This window comes from Podarcis vaucheri (genome assembly GCF_965113315.1).
Source record: "Podarcis vaucheri genome assembly, chromosome: 14".
NCBI lineage: Eukaryota > Metazoa > Chordata > Lepidosauria > Squamata > Lacertidae > Podarcis > Podarcis vaucheri.
In genome coordinates this window covers 40,295,151-40,321,950 of record NC_138752.1, presented here as the reverse complement: position 1 = coordinate 40,321,950, position 26,800 = coordinate 40,295,151, and the positions used below count along the sequence as shown (strand labels likewise).

At 44.9% G+C, this 26,800-nt stretch overlaps 1 protein-coding gene across 6 annotated transcripts in view; it reads left to right on the top strand.

Annotated features, from left to right (window-relative positions):
* MARF1 (meiosis regulator and mRNA stability factor 1) overlaps positions 1-26,800 on the top strand; it is a 46,072-nt gene that overhangs the window by 8,369 nt on the left and 10,903 nt on the right. For all 6 annotated transcript variants that reach the window (XM_082200013.1, XM_082200011.1, XM_082200014.1 and 3 more), the window contains exons 5-26: positions 773-999; positions 1,512-1,629; positions 4,148-4,320; positions 5,341-5,769; positions 7,042-7,208; positions 7,289-7,447; positions 8,673-8,856; positions 9,184-9,362; positions 10,178-10,258; positions 10,439-10,675; positions 11,375-11,494; positions 13,205-13,380; positions 15,284-15,504; positions 16,571-16,713; positions 17,489-17,622; positions 18,488-18,690; positions 19,264-19,491; positions 20,480-20,710; positions 22,816-23,025; positions 24,647-24,707; positions 24,815-24,922; positions 26,370-26,540. In XM_082200013.1, the coding sequence (XP_082056139.1) occupies positions 773-999; positions 1,512-1,629; positions 4,148-4,320; positions 5,341-5,769; positions 7,042-7,208; positions 7,289-7,447; positions 8,673-8,856; positions 9,184-9,362; positions 10,178-10,258; positions 10,439-10,675; positions 11,375-11,494; positions 13,205-13,380; positions 15,284-15,504; positions 16,571-16,713; positions 17,489-17,622; positions 18,488-18,690; positions 19,264-19,491; positions 20,480-20,710; positions 22,816-23,025; positions 24,647-24,707; positions 24,815-24,922; positions 26,370-26,540 (3,960 nt within the window). The remainder of the gene's footprint in view (positions 1-772; positions 1,000-1,511; positions 1,630-4,147; positions 4,321-5,340; positions 5,770-7,041; positions 7,209-7,288; positions 7,448-8,672; positions 8,857-9,183; positions 9,363-10,177; positions 10,259-10,438; positions 10,676-11,374; positions 11,495-13,204; positions 13,381-15,283; positions 15,505-16,570; positions 16,714-17,488; positions 17,623-18,487; positions 18,691-19,263; positions 19,492-20,479; positions 20,711-22,815; positions 23,026-24,646; positions 24,708-24,814; positions 24,923-26,369; positions 26,541-26,800) is intronic.

The following is a 26,800-nucleotide window of genomic DNA, read 5'->3' as shown; positions in this document are numbered from 1 at the left end:
GAGGCAGGGGTGGGGGAGGAGGCAAGCAGGCCAGTCAGCCAAACCAACCCATCCTTATTCACTGCTGTCACCAAGTGGCTATCCTTATTTCTCTCTTAACAGCCCTTTAACCTTTTGGACTTTAAATAGCCCAGTCTACTCCCTCTGCTGGGTACACCGGTCTCATCCATTGCAGTTTGCATTGCATAGTGTGTGAGACAGAACTTTTGTTAAAACCTCAAAGTCTCAATTCTGCTGAATTCCTTTTGATTGTGAAATGTCAGAAGCCTCACTATGGATTTTTTTCTTAGTTCTGCTTATTGAAATTAAAGATCTCTGTTTGTCTCAGGTGGAGTGAAATGAAATTCCACCATGTAAGGGTCGAAAAGTGCCTTTATACTGGAGTGATTCCATTGGCCATAAAAAGTTTGCTCTGAAGTAAATGTAATGTGGACCACAGATGAGCTGATGTTTTAACTAATGGTATTGTGCTGAACATTTCCCTGATATATCACTTAGACTAGATGGATTTAATCCATGGGTAGTTAACTTGTGGCCCTCCAGATGTGGTTAAATCAGAACCTTTGAAGAGCCCCTAAGCAGCATGGCCATTGGTCAAGGATTATGGGAGTTGTAGTCCAGCAACATCTGGAAAGCTAAAGGTTAGCCATCCTGACTTTAACAGTTCTCTATGTAATTAATCTCCCAGATATCATTCTAACGTCTGGCAAACTTGTGAAACTGCTGCAAATTCTAACAATAGCATATGACTTTCTATCTTTTCCAACTGTAGGATCTCCAGAGGTTGCTCTAACAGGCCAAGTGCTAGAAAATTTGCCTCCCATTGGAGTCTTTTGGGATATTGAAAACTGTTCTGTTCCTTCTGGCCGTTCAGCTGTGGCAGTGGTACAGCGAATTCGTGAAAAGTTCTTCAAAGGCCACAGAGAGGCAGAGTTCATTTGTGTGTGCGATATCAGCAAGGAGAGCAAAGAAGTTATTGAAGAACTGAACAACTGTCAGGTAAGCCTCTCTCCAGTTTTAAGTTTGAGCTGGGGAAGCGAATAGTTCCTGAAACTACAGAGTTGGAGGGAGGGTCTCATAAGCCAGGAATCTCAACTAGAGCACCCATGGCAGATGGCCATCCAACCCAGGGGCGAAACTAGGCTTTATTTCATCTGGGTCAAAGACTCAGTTTGGCACACACCCACACACATTTGCATACACACAAACCCACGGGCTGGGACCCTCAATGGCACCCCTCTGGAGGCTTAGAAACCTCCAATGAAGGATAGTCCACCACCTTCTGAGGGAGTCCCTTCCGCTGTCGAACAGCTCTTGCCATCAGAAAGTTATTTCTGATGTTTAGTTGGAATCTCCTTTCCTGTATCCTTCATCCGTTGATTTGGGTCCTACCCTCTGGAGCAGTGGAGACATTTATTTTTCCAGCTGCATTGCTGCATCTACAGGAAGCTTATCAGTTGTTTTATTGGGTCCTGTTGTATTTAGTACAAATGTTCCCTGTATTTCTTTAGGTGACAGTTGCACACATCAACGCAACAGCAAAGAATGCAGCTGATGACAAACTCAGGCAGAGTCTTAGAAGATTTGCTGATACTCACGCTGCACCAGCCACTGTGGTCCTTGTATCAAGTATGTTTTAACAGTGCTTTAAAAAAAAGAATATGTTTTTGTGGTCATTTGGTTGGTTTTTGCCCACATATAAGAACGCATGCTCAGTTTCATTCAGATCGATGCACAAACTATCCTGATCACAGTAGTAATGTGTTCTGCACAACTTCTACGTAAAATTGTGTTCTGATCAGCGGGGATTTTCCCCCCCTGTTTTGCTTAAATGAGCATAATATTAACTATTCTGGGTTTTAATTCATCTTGGTTTTACAGTCCATGCCAAGATGGTTGCATTGGCTCAAGTGGGACTATAGAGAACAAAGGAACAAGATACAGTCGTACCTTGGAAGTCAAACGGAATCCGTTCCAGAAGTCCGTTCGACTTCCAGAATGTTTGAAAACCGAAGCATGGCTTTTCATTGGCTGCAGGAAGTTCCTGCAGCTAATCGGAAGCCGCGGAAGCCCCATCAGATGTTCGGCTTCCAAAAATAGTTCGCAAACCAGAACAGTCACTTTCGCACTTCCGGGTTTGCGGCGTTTGGGAGCCAAAACGTTTTGTAACTTAGCTGTTTGACTTCCAAGGTACGGCTGTACTTGGAAACAGCTTTGGGCTTCTATCAAAGCCAATGAGTGCTGCATTGAAATATCCATTAATGCTCCTTCAAGTTTCCAGGTTTAGGAAGAATACAGATTGCTAGGGCCACAGTCAGTCATGGGGAACCTTCTAAGGGCCTTGTACCAGCAGTGGGTGGGGCCAAGGGCAAAAGTAAGTGGGGCCACATCTCTTACATAGGCTGGCTTTATTAGAACTCAAGGATGTATTCCAGCCAAGGAAAACTACTGGGAAAAGGGTGCAAAGTGGATCTGCAGAGACTCCCAAAAGCCATAGATTTGGATCTGGTGTGCTTCATTTGGCTCTTGGGTTGAAAAAAGTTTCCCTTGCCAGACTGAGCGCATCTCTGGAACATGGGCTACCTTGCTTCCAGCTTGCCGGTGGTGACTGGTGCTGCTTTCAGTGCTCTTCTGCTTGACCACTTCCTTGCAGTACATCCTATGTTAGCGTGCATTGGAAAGTTTTTTGTCTCCTGCAGTTCTTGCATAAAGAAGCTCTAGAAGTAGCATCTCACAGAGACTTTCTTCCCAAGCTTGCCATTGAGGAACAAAGTCATAAGGGGGAGAGAGGGAGGGGGGGAGGTGAAATTATACATATAAAGCTGCTGAATGAAGATGCACTTTCCTGGAAACTCGTTAATTCTGTAGCCTGGAAAATCTCCATGGAACTTGGTTGAAACTACCTTTCTCTCCCACTGCACACACACAGTAATGCAGGCTAATAGCGTCCTCTGTCGGGGCTTACGCTGGGGATGCAAATTCCCCTGGTCCTCCATACAGTAGTCAGATAACATATCAAGAGCCACAGGTTTCCTTGCTCTGCTTTACACTCTGGAGCACCACCTTCTCAGCCTGCCTGATGCATCTGTATCTTCTTTCTCCTCAGTTCAGGGTGTAATCTGAGTCATGGCTCAGTTGCGGAAGGAACACAAGTAACTAGCTGCCTTCTGAGTGTGTATGAAATCTGTTTCCTCCATGTTGAGTAACTACAGCCTCCCCTTAACTCATTCAGGGTTTAGGAACTTCCGTTTTGAAGTAGAAATAAGAGTCAGAAACTGCTACCTCCTAGTGCAGCCGGCAGTTGTTTGAGCACACAAAGCTGCCTTGTAGTGAGTCGTGGGTGTCTCTAACCCAGTCGTGTCTACTCTGACTGATCTCCAAGGCTCAGATGGAGGTTTTCCCCAGCCCTGCTGCTTGAGGCCCCTTTAACTCGAGTAGCCAGGGGACCTGTGTGCAAAACATATGCTTGGCCAATAATCTGTGGCCCTTCATATGAAGGTAGGCCATTGAAAGTTAAGGGTGAAAAGAGCTGCTGTGAATTCCTGCCTTTGTCTCCTTTAAATGTGAGCAAGTCTTTTCTAAAGTCACACTTTACAGTCAATGATGTCCACAAGAGACACCCTCTCATATTGTGTCCCCTTCCTGGCATTCTCCCCACCCCCTTCCTCTCCTTCCCATCTTCCAAAGTGGAAGGAAAAGAGGCAGTCAAAGAGTGAGATAAATTTATTTCTGGCAGATTCCATTTTGGGGAAGGTGGGAGCGAGGAATAAGCAAGCTACCGAATGAGCAGGATGATGTTTTTCATTTCCCAATGAGAGTCACAAGAATAAGTTCACATTTTTAGTTCCAAATTATTCTGTGTGGCTGGGTCCTTATATGTGGAGGCAGGCTGCCACCTGATTCTTGAAATGAAATTATCCTTGCAGGGTTTTGTTTTTTTTAACAGAGGCAATGCAATGAATAGTGGCGACCAGGAAAGAAAACAGGGTCCCAATATGGCTTTGTTGCCATATTGCAATATATCTTGATGTTCCTGAACAATTGATCTGCTGAGGCTTTTGGGGGAAAACAGCCTATGAAAATGTGAACTTGTCAAAACCGTCTTCAGTCAATGATTTATTGTTGCTGTTGGGCTTATGTTTTTCAGCTGATGTTAACTTTGCACTAGAGCTCAGTGATTTGAGACACCGTCATGGTTTCCACATAATCCTGGTGCATAAAAATCAAGCTTCTGAGGCTCTCTTGCATCATGCTCACGAGCTCATCAGATTTGAGGAATTCATTTCAGATTTGCCTCCAAGATTGCCACTGAAAAAGCCAGTAAGTGATTTTCCTCTCTGGTTTTTAGATGACTTGATTGGAGCACTAGCTTCCATTCAGCCAAAGTAATTGTATTTCTAGATGTGGCTTAGATTGGTCCAGGGTGTGATATGCAAATCTTTAACAACTCTCGTGCCAGCAATACATGGTTAAACAGCTAGCTCCTGGTTTCACAACAAGACTCTCCCATGCTCTAGTTGCATGTTAAAATTTCCTTTTAATGTATGCCGGCTTTACTCTGGGAACAATAAGCATTATGTTGCTCAAAGTGAGCATAAAACTTAACTGTTTTGTGAACTCTCAGAATACAGAAAGAAGTGCAAAATTTGGGACTTCTGTTGCAGATTTTCATGAAAAGTTGAAGTGCGCTTGATTTTGTGGAGAAGCTTGCAGTGATGTTGGCTCCCAGGTTTGCCCCATCATTGTAGCAGGTGGCTTGGGTGCAACTGCAGGACTTTGTCCCCTCTCATATATTGCAGAGGAGTTGGGCACACTGGATGGATTTACATATGGAAGCAGACAGGAAGAGGAAGAAGAGGAGGGGTGTCGTACTCCTCCAATGAACATTAGGCAGCCACCGTTTTAATTACCCAGTCATATAATTGTAGATTTGGAAGAGACCCCGAGGGTCATCTACTCCAGCCCCCAGCAATGCAGGAATCTCAGCTGGACTAGAAACATAGTCCACTGCCCTGGGACATGGGTGGGCACCCAAGATGGATGAAATGAGGAATTCATTTCAGATTTGCCCCAGGGCACTTAAAAAGGCAGAAGAGGAGACCCAGGCCAGCAGTGGTAGCTGGTAAATAGCCTGGCAATTAGTGGTGTCTGTCCAAAGCTTAATCTTTGGAGTCTTTATCAGCCCATGTTCCAAATTTTCTTGAGCACAAATATTCCATAAGCTATGGTTTATCTGTGTTGCTGTTTCTTAATGATATAATACCAGCATACTTTGTCTTCAGCTATGATTCTACCCCCTAGTCTCCAGAAGCCCACTAAAAAACAGCCGTTGTCTTTTAGGCATGCCATACCCTGCTATATGTTTACAACCTGCCAACAAACAGGGACAGCAAAAGTGTCTGCTACAGGCTCCGCCGTTTGTCAGACAATTGCGGAGGGAAAGTACTGACCATTTCCGGCAGCAGCGCGATCCTCCGCTTCTTAAATCAAGACAGCGCTGAGCGCGCTCAGAAGCGGATGGAGAATGAAGACGTATTCGGCAACAGGATCGTCGTTTCTTTCACCCCTAAAAACAAGGAGCTTGCTGAAGCCAAGAATGCAAGCTCTACTGGAGCGGAAAAAGTGAAGTCGCCCAAAAAAGCAAACAAGAGCTCAAAGCTGTGCCTCGTGGGCAGGGACTCCACTGATCCATCAGCAAAAGCTGCTGTGGGAAAAGGACCTCAGTTGCATGGCTCTGTTGCAAAGAACACCAGCGTGAAGAGCTTACAGGTAATAGCTTCATTAATTTAAAAGTCTGAGGTGGGTGAGACATATTCAGCCTTGGGGGGGGGGGTTAATCCACTAGTCTGCCCTACCCTTTGTCACCAGCCTCTATGAAGTGTGCCCATCTAAGTCAAACCCAGAGTAGATCTGTTGAAATGTGTGGACTTGTCAAGTTACAGTGGAAACCACATTTTTGGCCTTAGTGTCACATGCACTGCAGGCTCTGTCCCTCAAAATCTGCACACTGAACCCAGGTGTCCATAAATAGGTCGTCCTTGCATTCTGATGAATGTGCAAAACCGCCCTGTTGCAAATGTTTCTACTGAACTTGCAGGGGGCACAATCAATGCCACGTGCAGTGTTGGGAACTGGGTTTCTGCTTGCTGCACCCCAAGGTTCCACTAGCTGGTGTATAATAAGGAATTGTATTGTGCTTCCCATATTTGGATTCTGCTTTTGCTCCTCAAACATCTGCACTAGCTGCCCACATGCTACTGGACCTGGTTCAAGGCTCTTGGGTCCAGGTTACCTTAAAGGCTTGATCTCAGATAATCCAGAGGAGTGCTCTTAATTGTCCCATGTGTTACAGAGGCCTGACTGGCTTTGACCTGAATTCAGGCTTCTAATGTCGTTGGTCCCATGCTGCAGAATATTTTTCCAGCAGAGATTTGGCAGGCATCCTTGCATTTGATTTTCAGGCATGTCTTGAAGGTATTATTATTCCGACAGACCTTTGCAGCTGCTTACAGATTTTCTTGGGCAGTCATCTTAATGATTGTTTTGTATTGCTGAAGTTTTATGAGACAGTTGTTACATAATTTTACACATAAATGGTTTTCATTCATTTATGTAGCAAAATGTGTATACTGTTAAAAATGAACAGCAACAACAACCTCTAAGCGGCTAACCAGAAATATAAAACATTCAAAGTATTGATAAAAGCAAGGAAGTCCAGGTCTTCGAAAGCATTCAAAAGATGATTAAAATAAACAGTAGCTAAAAAGCAATAAATCACATGTAACTTCTACATGTCTGGATAAGTTGACCAAACAAAAATGTTTTAAGCAAAAACTGAAAAGAGTGAAGGTGCCTGTCGGTCATCAGTAGGCCAGGAATTCCAAAGTGTAGATGCTTCTTCTAAGGAATATTCTTAATATGAATTGAATTTATATACTGCCCTATACCTGCAGGTCTCATATTCATGTCTAAGTTGTGAGTTGCATTTAGCCTACCATAATCCCCTCTTGCTTGCTGACCTGCATAATTTTTTCCTTCAAGGAGCTTTGCCGCATGGAGTCAAAGAATGTGAACATTACCGAGAATCACAAAGACCCACTAAAAGAGGACACTGCGCCATTGCAAAGTAACTCTAGTGCATCAAGTTCTACAGCCCTGGCAACCAAGAAAGCAGGAGCAGGAGACTCTGTTCACAAAAACAGTCTAAAGTATGTCAGGTGCAAGTTTGAAATTTGTAAAAAGCAAGAATCGAAATTGCAAGCTAATGAGGCCATTCTTCTTCATGCAGGAAAGATTCTCTGGCAGCCAGAAGCATCAGCAACTCCCCGATAGAGAGAAAAGAGAAGGATGATGTATTCCAAGTTAGCTACCCATCTGCTTTCAGTATGCTCACAGCGTCAAGGCAGCTCAGTCCTGTGCTGATATCTCAAAGTCGCTGGTCCTCTAGGTAAGCACCTCTTGCAGTCCAAAGCTCTGACAAAAGCAGAAGACCCCTGGGCTCCATTTTTGGGGATTTCTCTGAATTCTCCTTTGGAATGCTTGTGCAGGGATGAATCCACCCCTGACACTGAGGTCTGCAGGGAGGCTTGTCATAAGAGCCAGCCCAAGGTGCTTGGGAAACTTAGATGGGTTTTAATCTTGTTTCTCCAGCAGGAAGCCACTCTAGGGTTTCAGACAAGGGATATTCTTGGTGCCACCTGCCTTGTGTATGGAAATTGCTCTACTACTAAGCTATGGCCCTTAAGCTCTCTCCTCTGCTTTCATCCCCTTGCCATCCTCTTGAGTGTTGGCTTGTGGTTGATCCATTATCTGTCTGCACGTGAAAGCAGAAGAGAGCAATCCTTGGTGTGTGAGGCAGACATAGGCAAACTTGGCCCTCCAGATGTTTTGGGACTACAACTCCCATGATCCCTGGCTAACAGAACCAGTGGTCTGGGATGACGGGAATTGTAGTCCCAAAACATCTGGAGGGCCGAGTTTGCCTATGCCTGGTGTGAGGAATTGAAAGGTCGCAGTGACTAACCTGGGATACCCATTTTTGTAACATGTGACTGGTGATGTTTGGAGACACTAGACCTTTTGTTTTTAAAAGTGAAAAAAGGATCTTTACACAAGAATTTAAAGGTTTCTCTGTGTTTCTGTATTATGTGAATGTGACACTTCTTGACTTCATTTATTCGTTGAACAGATGTGTGTAACTCCAGTCCATTTGTTGCAAAATAGACCTGTTTGGGATCTTTTGCTGCTCACTGGAAGAGTACATGTTTTGCATGTCAATAGTCTTAAGTTCAGGTTCAATCCCTGAGACCCCCATCCAAAACCCTGGTGTAAAGACCTAGAGATGGGGTAGCCAGCATGGTGCCCTCTAAATACTGTTGCATTATGATTCTCGTCAACCACAGCCAAGATGGTCGACAGCCAGGGATAGTGGGAGCTACACTCCCAACATCATCTGGAGGGAGCCACATTGGCTATCCCTGAGCCAGGAAGACCAAAAATCTGATTCTAGTATAACTGACTGGATTCGGTATTCGAGATATTTCATATTTTCTCTTAAAGAAAAATTACCATACTCTTTAAATGCCTAAAGCGATTTCTCTCTCCTTGTGTGTGTTATGTACAGTGGAATGAATAATTCTAGAACTCCCTTGCTTTCCTCCCTACTTCATTAGGAGTGTGTCCCCAAACCTCTCAAACAGATCTTCTCCACTCGCCTTCATCAATCACACTGGTAGCGTGGACTACCCAGATCCTTTTGCAAACGGAGCAGACATCCAGATTAGCAATATAGACTACAGACTGTCCAGAAAGGAGCTGCAGCAAACTTTGCAAGAAATCTTCTCTAAGCATGGCAAGGTAAACATCAGAGTTTACTTTCGTTTGCCCTGTTTCGGGTTTTGTGGATGCAGCTCAAGAGCAGAAACTCTTGTTCCTCATTGCAGATCATTTCAGAGCGGGTCGCATGTTAAAACAAATTGGCATAAACACAGAAATGGATGAACTACGACCATTGTGCCACCTGTGTTCTAGCCATTATTCAACCGGCTTTATTGTCTGCAGAGAACCAGAGCTCTGCAGTGTTGGAGAGGGTAGTTAGAACTGATTGTGTCGATGATTCTGTACATACACAAGTATCATATGTCAATCCTGGTATTTGTGCGCTGATTTGATCTCTTATTTCAGGTAAAGACTGCGGAACTCAGTCCTCATACTGATTATCAGCTGAAGGCTATAGTGCAAATGGAGAATTTACAAGAAGCAATACGTGCTGTCAACTACCTTCATAGATACAAAATTGGCAGCAAGAGGATCCAGGTTTCGCTTGCTACAGGAGCTACCAATAAATCCCTGGCACTGGTTAGGTAATTTTAAAATAAGCTAGAACATCTTCTTACATGGAGACTTTTGAAGGCTGAGGATTAGCTATGCATCAAATAGTTAGATTAGAGTACCACATTTGAAGCATAGAGATGGTAGACCGTGTTAGCATGAAGAATGCTAAGGGAGTTCACCTGTCTTCAGAGTTACCTTAAATGAATGGAAGGATCTATCCTTTCTTTGTAGGTTAGGGCAGAATGGGGAAATAATGGATTCAAACTACAGCCAAGAATTCTAGGCTAGACATATGCACAGGAACAGCTACTTTGAGAACTTGGTTCTGTTATTTTAGGTCAGGCATCCCCAAACTCGGCCTCCAGATGTTTTGGGACTACAACTCCCATCATCCCTAGCTAACAGGACCAGTGGTCAGGGATGATAGGAATTGTAGTCTCAAAACATCTGGAGGGCCAAGTTTGGGGGTGCCTGTTTTAGGTGATCAACCCTTAAGGTGTAGGAATGACTGGCTCACTTCTTGAGGTCACCTTAAAGTCAAGGATGCCAATTGTTGAAGTCCCACAATACCTGGAGAGTTCCTCACCTCTGCCTTTAAGTTATATACCAAAAGGGTATTTATTACTGGAGGTCAGGGTACGTTAAACTCTTAAGAATTTTGAGCAAGACTACCTCTCTCATTTGGTGTATTGGCACTGGTGAAGAGTTAAACGCCTGCCTGGGCTATGTCAGCACTGTTCCTTAAAAAAAAATATTCTGGTGGATCTAGTGTAAATGACAAAAATAGTTCGGAATAAAATGATTTACCATGCCTTTCCTAATACCAAATCACTTCCATTGGCAGTTCAGAAGCAATGTCCATACTTCAAGATGCTCCAGCTTGTTGTCTGCCTCTTCTCAAGTTCACAGAGATCTACGAGAAAAAGTAGGTCTGAAAACTGCATGCCAAATTACTTAAGAAATCTGGTATATTCATAACTCACTACTTTTATGATAGTTGTTTTAGAACGAGTTCTCTATACCAGGAGTAGGGCACGACCTCTCCTTCCCCCCCCCCCCCTTCCACTTCATTAAAGTTTTCAAATATTCTGTGGGTTTCTTTTAGGTTTGGACACAAGTTAAATGTATCAGACTTGTATAAAATAACAGACGTTGTAGCCATCCGCGATCAAGGCAATGGAAGACTTGTATGTCTTTTACCCAGTAGTCAAGCTAGACAGAGCCCTTTGGGGTCTTCACAGTCTCATGATGGCTCTTCAGCTAACTGTAGTCCTATCATATTTGAAGAACTGGAATATCATGAGCCCATTTGCAAGCAGCACTGCATTAATAAAGATTTCAGGTAAGAGGTGTTTTTCAGATCCTTCCATCTTTCTCTGTAAGTGAACTCTGGAATTGAAATTGGAGCATTTTTATATACTTTATATTCTGCCCTCCAGTGGTTCCTGGGGTAATACATAATAATATATTGAGATACACAAATCAGTATGAGAAATGCAACAACAGCAATATAAAATAGATTAGAATCTCAAGAAACTGAAGCAATCTTTTCAGCCCAAACCGTAAGTTTGGGGAAATGACCACATCTTAATCTGATGTCTTAAAACAGAGATCCAGCAGTCCCTGGCATTATAAGGAGGAAGTTCCATACCTAAGCATTGTGGTTTAATAAAACTTTGCAAGTGTTTGGGGTTGTTAGGTTTTTAAGGGAATATCTCTACAGAACTGTCGGGCATATATTACTCTCCTTTAATAGCTGAGAAGCATCATTATCTGTGGAGTTACATCAGCTTCCTGAACTGTATAAGATCTTTGAAAGATGGCAAATCCATGCCCATGCGGAAGAACCACTAATCTGCTTTGGTTATACCATAATGATGACTCCAGTTTAGACTAGTAGCTGTTGGCCGCAAAAGTCCATAAGACAAATCTTCCACAGTAGCAAATTAAGAGTGGCAGCTTGCCAAAACTCTGGGCTGTATATATTCCTTTATTGCCTTACCCCAGTATAAAACTGTTCAATGTTTTCTTATTTCTCTAGTGAACATGACTTTGATCCTGATTCCTACAAAGTTCCCTTTGTGATTTTGTCTCTTAAGACCTTTGCACCGCAAGTTCATAGCTTGTTGCAGACCCACGAGGGGACAGTTCCATTACTGAGGTAAAATAAAGTTCCTTAGCCGTTGTTTGAATGTTCAGTAATGAACCGGGTTAAATCTCCCCCCCCTTTTTTCCCCCTGTAGTGAAGGGGATCCTTGGATAGATTGCTCCACCAACTCCCTCCACTAGGCTAGTTAGAAATGGTTCATCACTAAGAGAAAGCACCTCCTCCAGGCCCCATTCCACTTGAGTGTCTCTGTAGTTAAGATTCTGAGTGCTCTTAAGCATAATATATATATATATATATATATATATATATATATATATATATATATATATACACACACACACACACACACACACACATTTTTTTTTAAAAAAATCCAAATTCAAGATTAAATTATTAAATATTAAAACATGCCAAAAGTCAGGTCCGTCTGCTTTGTGACCCCCAATAGTGCTGGTCACAGGTGAGAGGTGAAATGCTGTGCAAAAAAACCATCCTCTCTTTAGGCTACTTGGAATCATTCTCACTGCTTAACCCCTCCTCCCCTTCATTGGTTTTCTCTGACTCCTCACATTGAGGGTTACCCTGGTTGCTGAAGGGGCTCTGAGTCTGTATTAAATGTTGGCTGTATTTGGACAATTGTATTCAGCAGAGATGCTATCTTCCAAAGACATGTTCTGAATTCTGCTCTTGCACAATACAAATACATAACCGCAGAGCGCATACTGCCTAGTTTAGAGCAATCTGAATATTAATATTTGTCTTCAGCATGTAAGAAACTGCAGATAACTAATTTGAATTGCTGCCTATCTTTACATTTTCTTTCTTATCTCTGATCTGCAGATACTTTCCTCTTGGCTAAGTTTCTGGTTGTGTCCTTTATTCCATGCTTGTGCCCTTTCTTTCCTCCGTCTCTTGCCATCCACACTGCTCCCTTCAGTTGTTTTAAGGAGTGTTTGAGAATACATTTTTCGATTTCTAGATGTATCCTATGTGCCACGGAGCCTCGATGCCCTTTGTAGGAATTGCTGTTGTAATTCACTGTAGCTGAGCAGAGTATGTGTTGTTGAATTCTAACGCACAAGGATGTGTGCTTGTGGTCTTGAGATCAAGAAGACTCTTACGGGAGGTCAAGCATGCAGACAGAGGCATTAAATGTTACTTATCTAAAGCTCAGTTGGTTTTGTGTCAGAGGACTTCATTTGGTGGCAAGAAGTGAAATGATTCATTAATTTCATGGACCTGTATCCTGTGAATGCTGCAAAATCACACAAGCTGGGTTTTTCAAGTAATGAATCATGCAAAAAGTCCCAAGTTCAATCCCTGGCGTCTCCAAGGAATGATAGCAATGTCCCCTGTCTGAAACCCTGGAGAGCTCCTGCCAGTCAGTGGAGACAATACCAACCTAGATAGACCACTCTCTTGACTTTCCTAAGTGTGTAGCAACTCTCTTTGTGATCCTTAGGTCATAAAATGCATAGCACCATCTGCTGACGTATGGCAACCCTGCAACAGTTTTTTCAGACCCATGTCTCCAGTTCCAAGTTCCTAGATTGCTGTCGAGCAGTCAGCTGTAGGTTGCATCAAATTAAGGTCATGACAGCAAGTCACCTTTAATATCAACCTGCTTTTCTTACTTTCAGTGTAAACAGAGTCTTGCTAATGCTTGTTTGCACCTGTTTTGCTACAAGATTGACCAAAGGTTTCGTTACAAGCGAGCAGTCTGGTCTAACGCTTTTTATATTATGTCGGTCTCTTTTGCAGCTTTCCTGACTGCTACGCTTCAGAATTCAGCAATCTGCAAATGGTGCAGGAAGGCCAGGGAGGTGTTCCTCTGGAGCATCTCATCACTTGCGTCCCTGGTGTGAATATTGCCACAGCACAAAACGGCATCAAAGTTGTAAAGTGGATTCACAACAAGCCACCACCTCCCACTGCAGGTGCATATTTCACTCTTTTATGCATCAGTTTTTTGTGTTAGTTTCTTGCTTCTAACATCAGTAGCGTGCAAATAATTCTGTTCCTTTGTGTGACTGATTTGCTTGGGAACTTGTGGTCCTCCAGATCTTGGTGGGTTACAACTCCTGTCATCGCTAGCTAATGACCATGCTGGTTGGGGCTGATGGGAGTTGGGAGTCCAGCAGCTTTTGGGGGGTCACAGGTTCCCTATTCCTGACATAGCATATAACCTAGAAGGCACTGTGGCAGCCCTCTGGCAACATACTGGTTTAGACGCGGGATAATCAGCACAGTGCCTGCATGCACCAGTATGTTGCCAGAGGGCTGCCACAGTGCCTCCCAGGCTCTCTGCTGCACCGGATTACAAGAAACGAGGATGAAAATGCTCTCCCTGTGCCCCTCCAGTTGCTAACAGTGCCTTAATAAGTCTTTGCTAAACATGCCCTCTTCCATGATGGGACAACTGCAGGGCTTTGAATTGGCTGGACCGGGGAGAGAAGGATCATTGTTGACTGAGCTATGCATGTATGTGCATGGAGTAGAGAGGAAAAGAAGGAAATATGGAGTGATTTTTTGGGGGGGAGACACCAAGTGGGGTGGATGGGGCCTTGAAGGGAGCAAAAAGAGGACAGGCAGAATCATGATCATGGCAGGAAGAGAGGATGAGAACTGTATTTGCTGGATGGGGCGTGGGAGGCATGTATGGAGAGAATACCAAGGGGAGGTGGGAGTATTCATGAAAGAGGTTGGGGGAGTGAGGGGTGCTTTTTTAAAGATGACTTGCTGCCTTCTGGGTGTTCTGTTGGACAGATTGCTGTGAGTTCAGATGAGTGGTTTTGATTCCAGGGTTCAGACTATGACTTCCATTCCGTTCCTTGAGCAAGCTTTGCTTTTCAAATGACCATTCAGCTTGCAGCAAAAAACAGGGAACAAAATAGTAGCTGTGTGTTCTGGAATCCAGACCCCAGTTCTGTGAGGGAAGGAAAATTCCCACTCAATGCCTGAAATCCCTTTTGGACATACCAAGTTTGTCACTCTGGAATTCCAGCCACAGTTCATATTTTTGCTTTGTTGTGACACGAGCTTGTCTTCAGATAGTGGCCTTTTTCTTTTTGTCACTTTGTAATTACCGTATTTTTTGCTCCATAACACTCACTTTTTTCCTCCTAGAAAGTAAGGGGAAATGTCTGTGCGTGTTATGGAGCGAATGCCTACGGATGGCGGGGGGATTTGCTGTAGTCGTGAGCAGAGGATCCATGGCTCCCCTTCCTTCCCTCCTCCGTGGCTCGCTTTGCTCACTTTGAAACAGCAAAGTGGGAGAAGAGCTGCTTAGGGGGGAGAATAGAGGGACAGAGAGTCTGGTTACAATGCACGGATCCACATGGATCCTCAGGATTTTTGCACTGGGTCACCCCAGATTCACCATCAGCTCACATAGCATGTCCATGGCTACAGCTTGCACCAAAAAAATCACGCACCCACTATTGCCTGGGGCCGCAGTGGTGCAAAAACGTGGTTACAAAGCATGGATCCACATGGATCCTCAGGATTTTTGCATTGGGCTACCCCAAACTCACCGTCAGATCACATGTCTGTGGCCACAGCATGAAACAAAAAAATCAGACATCCACTGTTTCGTTTAGAATATTTTTTTTCTTGTTTTCCTCCTCTAAAAACTATGTGCGTGTTATGGTCGGGTGCGTGTTATAGAGCGAAAAATACGGTTGATTTTAGTCTGTAGAGACGTGATACTTCCCCCAAATCCATGGTGTTCCTGTTCTGATTTACTCCTAGTTTTGCCTGTAGTTTTCATCATACATATTCCATTTATGTCCCTTACCTCCTAAGCCAGAGAGTTCTTCTTGTCCCCCCCCCCCCTTTTAGAGCCTTGGATTCTCCGTTCTACAAGCCCTGTGGGTAACCCACAACTTATTCAGTTCAGCAGAGAAGTGATTGATCTCCTTAAAAACCAGCCATCGTGTATCATGCCTGTCAGTAAATTCATCCCAACATACCATCACCATTTTGCAAAGCAATGTCGTGTGTCTGACTATGGGTGTTCCAAGTTAATGGAGTTGCTGGAAGCGGTGCCTCATGTGTTGCAGGTGAGTTCAGTCTCAATTTTATTGAAGTGCGTGTTTCCATGCGTGATGAGTGTCAGTTCACATAAAAGGCTAGCTTTAACTGCAGTAAAAAAGTCCTCATTTTGACTTTAAGGGTGGTGTGTCAGGATAACAGCAGTGAAGAAAAGTTATCTGGTGCCTTCCACCGTCTTCAGGGATGTTGTAGATCCCCTCTTTAAGACGCTGGTGTTGAAATTTAATTTACGTAGGACAAGCAAGGTCCTACTTTTACATTGCCGATTGCTTGGAAGGGATTCTCTTACCCGTAATCTTTTGGTATGTAGCTTTACTGCTGTGACCCAGGACATCAAAGGCATTTGCATCTGTCCAGGTTGCATGCCAGAAGATGAGATTGGCAGCTCTGTTCCAATAGGTATCCTATGTTGGCTATTGCCCAACACCTGGAAAGCTTTGCCATCGCCTCACCTTGGCAGTTGTCTTCTCAAGCTGCTTAATGGCTGTTGCAGTTAATAGAGCACCAGCCCTGTCTGGTACCCTCCACACATTGTTGCGCTCCCAGCTCCCATCATCCTTGGCCAGAATGGCCTATGGTCAGCCTGTAACCCAGAACACATCTGTCATGTGTCATGAACTGGTTGGGCACAGAGAAATGGTCAGAGGAACCTGCTGGGGAACCCTCAAGGGAAGAAGGCTCAGAGCCTGGGGAGTGGTGGTGGGACATTGAAGAGGAGGTGAAGAGGTAACAGGGATTCAGCCCTTGAGCCATGTGTTGGACCCCCTTGTTTTAAATAAGTAAGCCTTTTGCCAATACCTGCCACTATTTGTTAATACTGACTTCTTACCTGTCCCAGAGGGGTTCCTACAATGTAAAAATACAGTGCCAAGTTTGACTGCAAGAGTTGCTTTACTGGACAATGTGGAGAGCCAGGGAAATGTCATTACTGGTGTGAAGAAGCAATCGGGGCTAAGCTTGGTGTGCAGATACTTATTCTCATGGCATGCGGCTGCAAATAAGCTCAAATGCAGCAGTGTTTTGACTGTGGGAGTCACATACTTCATCTAAAATGTGGTGTCTTCTTCCTTCCAGATTCTCGGGATAGGCACCAAGCGTTTGTTAACCTTAACGCATAGGGCCCAAGTGAAGCGATTTACTCAAGACCTGTTTAAGCTTCTCAAGTCCCAGGCCAGCAAGCAAGTGGTTGTGAGGGAGTTCTTTCAAGCTTATCATTGGTACGTAAAGAGAACTGTGGCCTGTGCATAGCCTGTGTTTACACATTGACACATCAAAGCTTTTTTTAAATGAAAAAAATTAAAGACTTTGAGCTTCAGGGAAGTAACATTTCCCCTTCGAAGGGGAAGGAGCAGCTTTCTCCTTTCCAAAGTCAGAATCTGAGGAGCAGAAACAAAAGCCAAGTTGAGAAGGAAGGGTGTGGGTGGGGGGGTAAAAAATGGCTGATGTTAAATCTTATGAAGTTGGCCAATCCTAAAGGCAGGCAGGATGATGCACTTGGTGGTTTGCTGTATGGATTCATGGGGGACACAAACTTTGGCTTGTTAACCACGACCTACTCTTCCCTTCCTGGGTCCTCTGGTATGTTTAAAGAATACCTAGGAATGGGGCAGGATTTTCCCTCGCACTAAAATTTTCCAAAAGTTCTGTTAGAAACTTGCAATAGAGAAGGAGAAATCTTGAGAACTTTCTGATTGAAAGTCTGAAATGTCTAGAGAAACACTTAATGATACCGATTTTTAAACACCGGCAATGCCAGGGCCTGCTCCTAAGTTTTACTCAAAGTAGACCCATTGACATTGATGAACGTACTCCTCTTCATTAACTTCAGTGGGTCTAATTCTGAGTTGAACACTTCCCGTTGCCTCTCGTATTATTCATATCTTCATGTGGAGATGGTAGCAATGGAAAAGGTGCTGGATTGTGCCCTTTTCTGTTCTTGTTTACCCTAAATACCTTGAATGTGAATTCACTTCTTTCCATCCCATTATCTAGGTGCTTCTCAAAAGACTGGGACGTGACGGAATATGGAGTGTGCGAGTTGGTGGATCTCATATCAGAAATTCCAGACACAACAATCTGTTTGTCTATGCAAGATAATGAGATGGTAATTTGTATCCCCAAAAGAGGTACATCCTCGTTTTAGGAACTTAACCCTCTTCCTTTTTCTTTCTTTTTTTAACACACAGGTCAGACTATAGTTGGTGCCCTGGTGACAAGTATACTTTTGGCTTTTTTGTGAATGAATTGAAGTTTATGGTGAGCAGCAGGTAGAGACTTGGAGCTGTGTTTTGATTGGGCAATTCGTATATCCTTTTATTTAAAGAAAAGATCACAGGGTAGTTTACATGTAAACACAAACAGAACAGAATGCAATTTAAACAAAAGATTGATATCCAAACTCTCTAAAAAGCTGCAGAGAATGAAGAGCATTTTTGCATGACGCCTAAAGAACATAAGAGACTCCCTGGCCAAGGATTCTATTCCCACGGGTGCCTTGAGCCTTAAGAGTAAAGATGCTTATGACCTGATGCAAAATAAAAGTTATATATTGCTGTCATTCTGTTTCATACCTCCCTTCACCATTAAGTCCCAGGACAGGTTGTAGCAATTTGAAAACAAAGTGTTAGAAGTCAATTTTGAAAAATGACGATAATCAGTTCTTAAAAATTCAGAATGTGTCTTGAGAAGCAATGCAAGGTAAGGTGAGTCTGCTGGATCAATGGCCCATCTTGTCCAGGTTCTTTTTCTCATAGTGGCCAAGCAGCACTCTGCCCACCTGTGATTCCCAGCCACTGGTTTTCAGAGACACAACGCTTCTGACCGTGGAGGTGAAGCAGAGCTAACTGTGGCTAGTAGCTGCTGTGTTCTGGAGAGCACTCCTTTAAACTAGCAGTTGAGCTGGAATAGAAGCCTTGTTGCTGGGAGAGTGCTAAAGTATTAGTCTTGTTGCTTTTACTTTCCTTAGTTTTGCATCTCTTCTCTCGTTTTCAGAACGTACCAAGGAAGAAGTGGAAAGGACAAAGCAGTTCTCCAAGGAAGCAGTGGACTTGTTGCGCCACCAACCCTATTTTCGCATGCCTTTCAATAAATTTATCCCATTCTATCACCACCACTTTGGGCGCCAATGCAGACTTGCCTATTATGGATTTACCAAACTACTTGAACTCTTCGAAGCCATACCAGATGTCCTGCAGGTAGAATCAAGATACTCTGGGGTCCTCGTGCATCCACACTAAATAACCTTTCTAGCCTTATTGAGTTGTGCTCAGCGTTTGGGGAAAACTCTTGTTGCCTATAGAACTGAGCCTTGTTTTTAGAGGGGTTACTGGGTGCTATTGCACTTACATGGGCAAACGTTGGAAGTAAACCACTTCTTTTTAAAAAGCCATTTAACTGTTCGTGTTAACAATTAGCGGGGGAAACTTATAAAATCATGGTATTTCAACACCACCTGGAAAGAATTGCAAGTGGGGGGGGGGAGATCATTCTAATACAGTCAAACCTTGTTCTGTGTCCGCCTCCGCTTGCTTCCGCTTCGGCGAACATCCGCGGCAAACCCGGAAGTACCAGAACGGGGTTACTTCCGGGTTCGCCACTCGTGCATGGGCAGAAGCGGCGCTTCGATGTGCGTCATTGCGGCGGGACCTCCAGAACGGATCCCTGCTATAACCCAAGGTTCCACTGTACTCCATTTGTGCATTGTAAGTACTGCCTTCCCCAGCCCCCACCTAAATAATTCCATTAACCAAGCTGACTTCTACCCTCAGGTGCTGGAATGTGGTGAAGAGAAAATCCTTGCACTAACAGATGCGGAAAAGGTCAAAGCTTTAGCTGCCCAGTTTGTTAAATTGCTCCGATCTCAGAGAGACAAATGCCTTATGATGGCAGATGTGCTCACTGAATACGCTAAAACATTTGGCTACCCGTTGCGTCTCCAGGACTACGATGTTGGCTCTGTTCCAGCTCTGATGCAGAAACTTTGCCATGCTATCAAGGTATATTTTAGCACGACTTGGCATGACAAATGTAGATTTGGTGGGGACTGAGGGAGGGGCGTAGAGAGGGAGAGAGACCTGTATTGCTCAGATACATGATGAAAAATAATACCAAGATCTTAAATGACTGGTCCTTCTCTCTGCGTAAAGTGCAGCGTAAACAATATGGATGGTGTGTTTTTTAAAGAACTCGTGTTCGTTTTCAGTATAATTGGATCACTAGAGAAACCCAAGAATCTCAATTAGAATAAGTTACTAATAGATTCCCCCTGTCCCTGCCGGAAATGATCACAGCCTCAGGGGCACACAGCAGAATGGAAAATTAAGTGGCAGGAAGCTGATGCTTTGTCAAAAGCTATGAGATTCTTGAGTTTCTCTGAGATTCTTGGATTTTGGTTAATCCGTTAAAACAGCCATTGGGTGCAGCAGATTTTACAGACAAAGCTACTTTGTGATATGATTTGTAGCTACACGTTCTTCCAAGGAGGGCTGGGGGTTATGTTGGAAGCAGCTGGAAGTGTCCAGAGAAAGGGCCTTTGCAGCAGTGGCGCCCTGATTATGGAATATTTCCTCCCACCCTGGCTTGCTGGGAACAAAGTTATGGTCTTTTCTGTGCCAGGTGAAGATTTCTCATTTTAAGATCATTCTAAGATCTTCACATCTTTTAGTTCTGCTTTGTTAATGTGTGATTCACTCTGGTTGTTTTTCGTTTAGGTTTTCTTTCTACTGTGGTTTTGCTGTTTCAATTTAATGTTCTTGTCTGCCTTTTATGGGGTTTTTTATTTTTATTGCTAGCCACCCAGGGGACATTGTTAATTGGGTTATATATAGGTGATGTAAATAAAACAGTGTGCAGAATGCTTCTTAAATCTGACTGCTAAACAGCAAGATCCCTTCTTAAAGCTGCAGTGTGTTAGCAGCTTTTGCCTTGCGCATTGGTGTAACTGGATTTGCCCACCCACCACCATTTTTATTCAAACTCCTCCAGGTCGTTGATGTAGAATCTGGTAAACAGCTCCAGCTTATAAATAAAAAGTCTCTCCGGACCTTGGCTACCCAGCTTCTGGTGCTTCTGATGACCTTGGATGAAACCAACTTTGTTTCTGTTGAAGAGCTTAAAAGGCATTATGAAACCACCCAGGGCGCTCTCCTGAATCCATGTGAATATGGCTTCATGACGTTTACTGAACTCCTGATGAGCGTGCCTTATCTCACGGAGGTAAGGGAGAAGATGGCTTGACTCCTATTGCCCAGCGTAGCACTTGTTTGCTATGCTGGGCTCTGTTTTCCTTTCTTCATGAATCAGTCTTCATTAATACAGAAGCATAGCATGGGTTGCCAGTGCCCGGGGTGGGCAAACCACAAATGCCGCAGGGGCACTCCTGCCACCAAAGTGAAGCCGGGCCATGCTGTGTGGGGAGCCCTACCAGCTGACATGGCCCTTGGAAGGCAAATCCTTCCAACATCCATGGAGAGAAGCGTTGGGCTTCTGCTGGGGTTGCCCCTTGACCACCTCTCTCCATCCGAGACCACTCACCATGGGCCTGGGCTGCTCCGCTGCCTTTGCCAACTTTACCCAAGTCGGCACCTGGGGGGGGGGCGTGGTTGCACTCCCTCAGAAATTTGTGCCTGGGGCCACAGCTTCGTCCCCTTGCTACACCACTGGTCTTCGGTCACATCTGCACTGTAAGCTTAAAGCACTATGATACTACTATAACAGCCATGGCTTCCTCCAAGGAATCCTGGGAACTGTAGTTTCCTCATGGAGCTGCAACTCTGAGTAGTTTAACAGTCAGGCTCTCTTCCTAGGGAACTCTGTGAATTGTAGCTCTGTGGAGGGAGTAGGGGGAGTCTCTTAATAACTCTCAGCACCCTTAACAAACTACAGTTCCCAGGGTTCTTTGTGGTAAGCCATAACTTAAATTGACATAGAGCTTTAAATGTATGGTGTGGATGTGGCTTCACTTTGGTTATTAATTAGTGATTCAGGGCCTAAAATAAGCTACTATAAAGGAAAGCAGGGAAATTGAGCAATTGCTGACTAGAGGCCAGGAAACCCAAGGTCACAGTCAAAGAGATAAATGGAGGAGAGTAATGTTAGTGGAGAAGGAGTAACAGCAAATGTGGAGGAGTTGTTGAAGGTACTTTGAGGTTTTGTGGTGGTGCAGACATACATTAATGGCCTATTAAATGAATTTCGGAATGCAAGAAGCTGCTTTAAACCAGAGCAGGCTATTCACCGCAGGAAGCTGCCTTATGAGTCAAGCTATTGGTCCATCTAGCCCAGAGTTACCAACACAGACTGGCAGCAGCTCTCCAGATTTCCAGGCAGTTGCATCTCTCTACCCTACCTGGAGATTCCAGGGATTGAACCTGGCACCTTCTGCATAGAAGGCAGTGCCTTACAGCTGAGCTACGGCCTTTCACCCATTTAGTTCAGTATAGTCTTGGCTGGCAACAGGTCTTCAAAGTTTCAGGCGGTGGACCATTCCGGTTCCCTGCTTACATCTGGAGATGTCAGGGATTGAACCTCTGCCCGCTGGGCTTAGATTAACCTTTCGGGAGCAGGTGTGAGAGCTCAAGTTAACAGGCAGCATTGAAAACAAGGAGAAATAAAATTGGACAGCAGAAGAGTCAGCTGAGAAAAACAGACAGCTGTTGTATGTGCAGACAAGGATTCAGTTTGTGGACATAGAAAACAGATCAAAGGAAGAGAAGGAAGGGTTCCAGTGGATTAGGAATCTTTGCAGCTGCTGCTGCTGCTGCTGCTTAGTTCTAAGTGCAGAAACTTGTTCCCTCGGTTTCCTAGCCACAATCCATTACGCCATACCCTGAATAGCGTGCCTTGTTATATTGCCCTTCAGTATGTGGCCTCCAACAACTGGAAGAAACGTAAGATTGTTCCCTCCAGTACAAGGGGCAGGGTGACCTGGACTCAAAGCTGCTGATCATTTACTGTGCCTTGAGCGGAAGTGACAGCAACTGGATTTGTGTACAGCCTCTGATGATAACCTTAGAGTCCAGGTCGCTTTATATTCCAGCCTTAATGTAACTGAAATGAGGCACTCGGGCGTTCTCAAGGAAGGATTGCAGCCGGTGACTCACATGAAGCTTTTAATTATGGCTTCTTGCATATACAGATCAACCTAATGTTTTAGTAACTGTATCACATGTGTTGGATTTGTTTTTAAGTGCAACTCCAAACCGAATTGCAATTAAAATGAAGAGCGGGGTAAAAAATGTGTTCAGGGATGTTCTTTTATTAAATACTCTGCAATGCCCAAAGGTCGGAAGACTTCATATGCGTGGTTTTCCCTCCCACAGGTTTTTGTTGATGGTGAGGCAGAATATGTCAAGCTCACAAGCCTGTATGTTTTTGCCAAGAAAGTGAGGTCTTTGCTTCATACCTACCATTACCAGCAGATCTTCTTTCATGAGTTCTCAACAGCTTATAGCAAATACACAGGTGAAGTGTTGCAACCCAAAGCATATGGCTACAATAATCTTGAAGAACTCCTGGGAGCAATTCCACTGGTTTGTAGCAGTTGTGTTTTTCTTTTTAGTAGTAGTACTTAATTGAATCCTTAGATCCGCATGTGCAGTTTAATCGGTGCTTTTTAATATAGATGAGCTCTTGCGAAGTCAGGCAGGTGATTTGAAGACTAGGATTGCCTGGCTTTGTGCTGTGAGCCCTCCTCAATTCAAAAGGGAGGAAAAACTGGGAAATGGGATTTTCCAGAGCTTCAGAATGTTCAAATATTTTACATTTCTAAATGTTCGCCATTTAAACAAGCGCTAAGCAATCCCCACCCCAACCTCTTGCACTCACTGCTTCCACCTTCCTGCCTTCAGCACAGAGGTCTTAAAAAGGTATTTTAAGCATTCAGATGAGAATGCTTTGAAACCTCCAGTTGGGAGTGTTCCTGCTGTGCAGAACCATGTAGAAAAGTCTTAAGTTCATTCTTTTGAATGTGCTTATAACAGAGGCTTTCAACCTTTTTGAGTCCACGGCTCCCTCGATCAGCTACAGTCTTTCTGCGGCACCCCTGTGGGGCTCAGGAGCCCAGTTATGTCACCCCTTGCCTGCAGATCTGGCAGCCTCTCACCTTTTTCGAACACCCTTGTGGGGTGTTCCCTCAGCCTCTTCTCCCCTGTCCTTGGGAGGTAACCGCTTCTGCCACCCATGCCCCAAAGAGAGGTGCTTCCTAACACTGCCCCACAGAGGCCTGGGAAGCACCCCATGGCCAAAGGCACCATTCACCTGGGAAGCTTGTAGCCAAGGCTGCTGCAACAAACAGTTGTGCAAGCCTTTGGAAGGCAGAAAATGCAAGAGGGCATCAGAGGAGGGAGGGAAGGAAAGAGGGACAGAGGCCAGTGTTGCCCGTGGCACCCCTATTATTCAAGGTACCCCAGGGTGCCACGGCACACAGGTTGAAAACCACTGGCTTAGAACAAAGGTGAAGGACTTCTGTCCTGTGGGCCAGATTTGGCCCCCCAGGCCTCCCCCATTTGACCGGCGAGGCCATTCTGGGCTCATAAGGGAAGGACTTGGCCAAAAGGGACTTTGCAGGCGCTGCCCTCTATGCAGTGCTTTCCTAGCACCCAGGAGCCAGCTGGAAAGCGCTGCGCTCATGGTTTGGGAAGCACAGCACACTGGTTTGCGCAAGCCCTTTGAACTCTCTCCTCCCTCACCCTCATGGGACCAACTTCAACAGGTGCCAGTCACCTGGTGTCAAATGATAGACAGGTGGGGGTGGGGCACCCTAACCCTACCCTGGCCTTTGAAGCTTGGGATAAAATAATTTTTAGAACCCACCCTATTGCTGTAACTCCTAGTTTGTTTTAAATTGCTGTTAAACCTCCCCCCCCACACACACACACAATTGGGACATTATAGTGGAGGGTAGGGAAGAAATCAAATAAATGATATGATCAAAGGACTTGTAATCCTTTCTTAATTGACATTTTGTTAAGCCAGGCGGGTGGGGCGGCAGAGAGAATATTTAACAACTGTTGGAATCCTGCCTAATATTGAATGTAGTTCGCTTCACGAGGGAATACCAGAAAAGAAAGAGAAGAAAAACAGTCAAAATAGAGAGTTTTGCTGAGTTCAGTCATCTTACCTCAAACATTGTCATCATTGCCTTCTAATTAGGTGGTCTGGATAAAAGGTCATGGTCATAAGAGAATTATTGTCCTTAAGAACGACATGAAAAGTAAGTAATCCCTGGTTAGAGATAACTTTTAAAAAAAGAAATACATGAATTACTGGTGAGCATATTTGCCCAAGGGAAGCATTGCTCACCGTCTTCCCTTCTCATAGCTCGTTTTAGCTTGCCTGGCCTTCCTCTTGCCGATGGTGATGGACAAGCTACAGAGACAGCAGAAGCAAGTGAATCCTTGGAATTAAAACTAGAAGCATCAGATTCTGGTAATTGCTATATATCAGGGGTCAGCAGACTTTTTTAGGAGGGGACCAGTTCACCGCCCCTCAGACCTTGTGGCGGGCCGGACTGCGCGCACACACACACACAGCGGAGAGGGACTTCTCTCTCCCCCCCTGCTTTCCTACCTCCTCCGCCGCTCTGTCTGCGGTTGGGAGCCGGTGGTGGTGGCACCTCTCCTTTCCTGGCCAGTTTTCCAATGCGCGGGGCCAGCAGACGCACCAAGCTCCAGCCGAAGCCCCATGATGCACCCGTCACGATCTTCACAGCACGACCATCGATGAAGAGGCCTGCGGGCGGGTGATGAGTCTGGGCCACACTGAGGCTTCAGATTGGCTGTCATCAATCAAAGCCCAGCTCCCTTCCTCCTCAGGGTGGGGAGAGGGAGGGAGGAGGCGTTGCCGCAGTGTGGGGGGGGGGGATGTCGCCGGGAAAAAATTGCAAAAAAATGGCGCAACCTGAACAATCACACCGATCCAAGCGACGATTCCAGGACCGTCCGCGGGCCGGATCCAGAGGGCAATTGGGCCTCATCCGGCCTGCGGGCCTTAGTTTGCCGACCCATGCTGTACATAGTGAACATGGCTGGTTTAGCTTCATTGATTTCAGTGGGTCTGCTCTGAGTAGGACTTAGTTGAATGCAACACTAAATCAGCTTGGGGATAAATTGGGCACTGTAGTCACAAGTAAAGGCAGTCACTGTGGCTATGATCCAGAAAGCCGTTTGCCTAACTCATGCCTCCTTTTGAGCTTGGGCCACTGGGTCTGCAAGGCTCTGTTGATGTCTGAGAGTCAACTACTACTCTAAGAGGAAAGTCAGAACCCATGATGAACTGGCTGGATGCAGAGGAGTACTGGGAGGCACCAGCTGGGAAACCCCCAAGGGCACCCCCAGGGGAAGAAAGCTCAGAGCCAGGGGTCTGGGGGAGACAGACGACAACGAGTGGTCGGGGAGAAGAGGGAACAGACTGGGAGGAGGAGGTGTTGGAAACAGAAGAGACAACCGGGTTTAGTGAGCAGGAAGAGGCTGGGGCAGAGAGCAGTCCTGATTTGGAGGCCAGAGAGGAAGGGGGCCAGGAGGCAGAGAGAGAGGAGGCCAGCTGCTGAAGAATCTAGGGAGTCTCCCTCCTGCTGCAACCAGTTCCCCTCCCTGCTGGTCTCCAGAACATGCAGAGAAATGAGCAGAAGAGAGATTGGATGCAAACTGATTGCTTGGAAAAAACTCTGAAAAGCAACTGTGGGAAGGGACCTTCAGTCCTTGCAACTGCCTCATTGGGCCAACACCTACTGGGAAGAGTTGTTGGGATCACTAGGCCTGCATGGTTTTCGTTTCTTGGAATAGAGTTGTTAACTTCACTAACATGATTTGTTTTTTATTGCTGACCTCCTGACTCCTGGTAGTGAGTTACAATTTCTCCTCTGTTTTTCCTGCAGTCTCTAATTCGACTGAGCAAGAGCTGCTTTGCCTCACAAACATGTCGCCTGTGGATCTGTTGTGTGAGCCTGTCCCTTCCTGTCTGCCTTCCCCGCAACTGAGACCAGACCCAGTCATCCTTGTACCGGCAGATCTCATTCAGTTCGAAGAACATCCACCAACCCTTTCAGGTAAAAATGAGTGTGCTCTTAAAGGAGGTCTGTCCTTGGACATTCTGACCAGTAGCTGTTTCCAATAGGAGCCATTCTGCCTTTGTTTCAGGACCTCCAAAATCGTTGGACTTCCCTTCCAGTGCAATTGTTTTTGGTTTTTTTTTAAATAATTTTTTTTAACCGGCCAATCACATCAAATCAAATCACATCACATAAATTCCGAATTACAAAGCTGAATTTTAAATTTTGTTGAGGGAACCCATATTTCAAGATCCGAA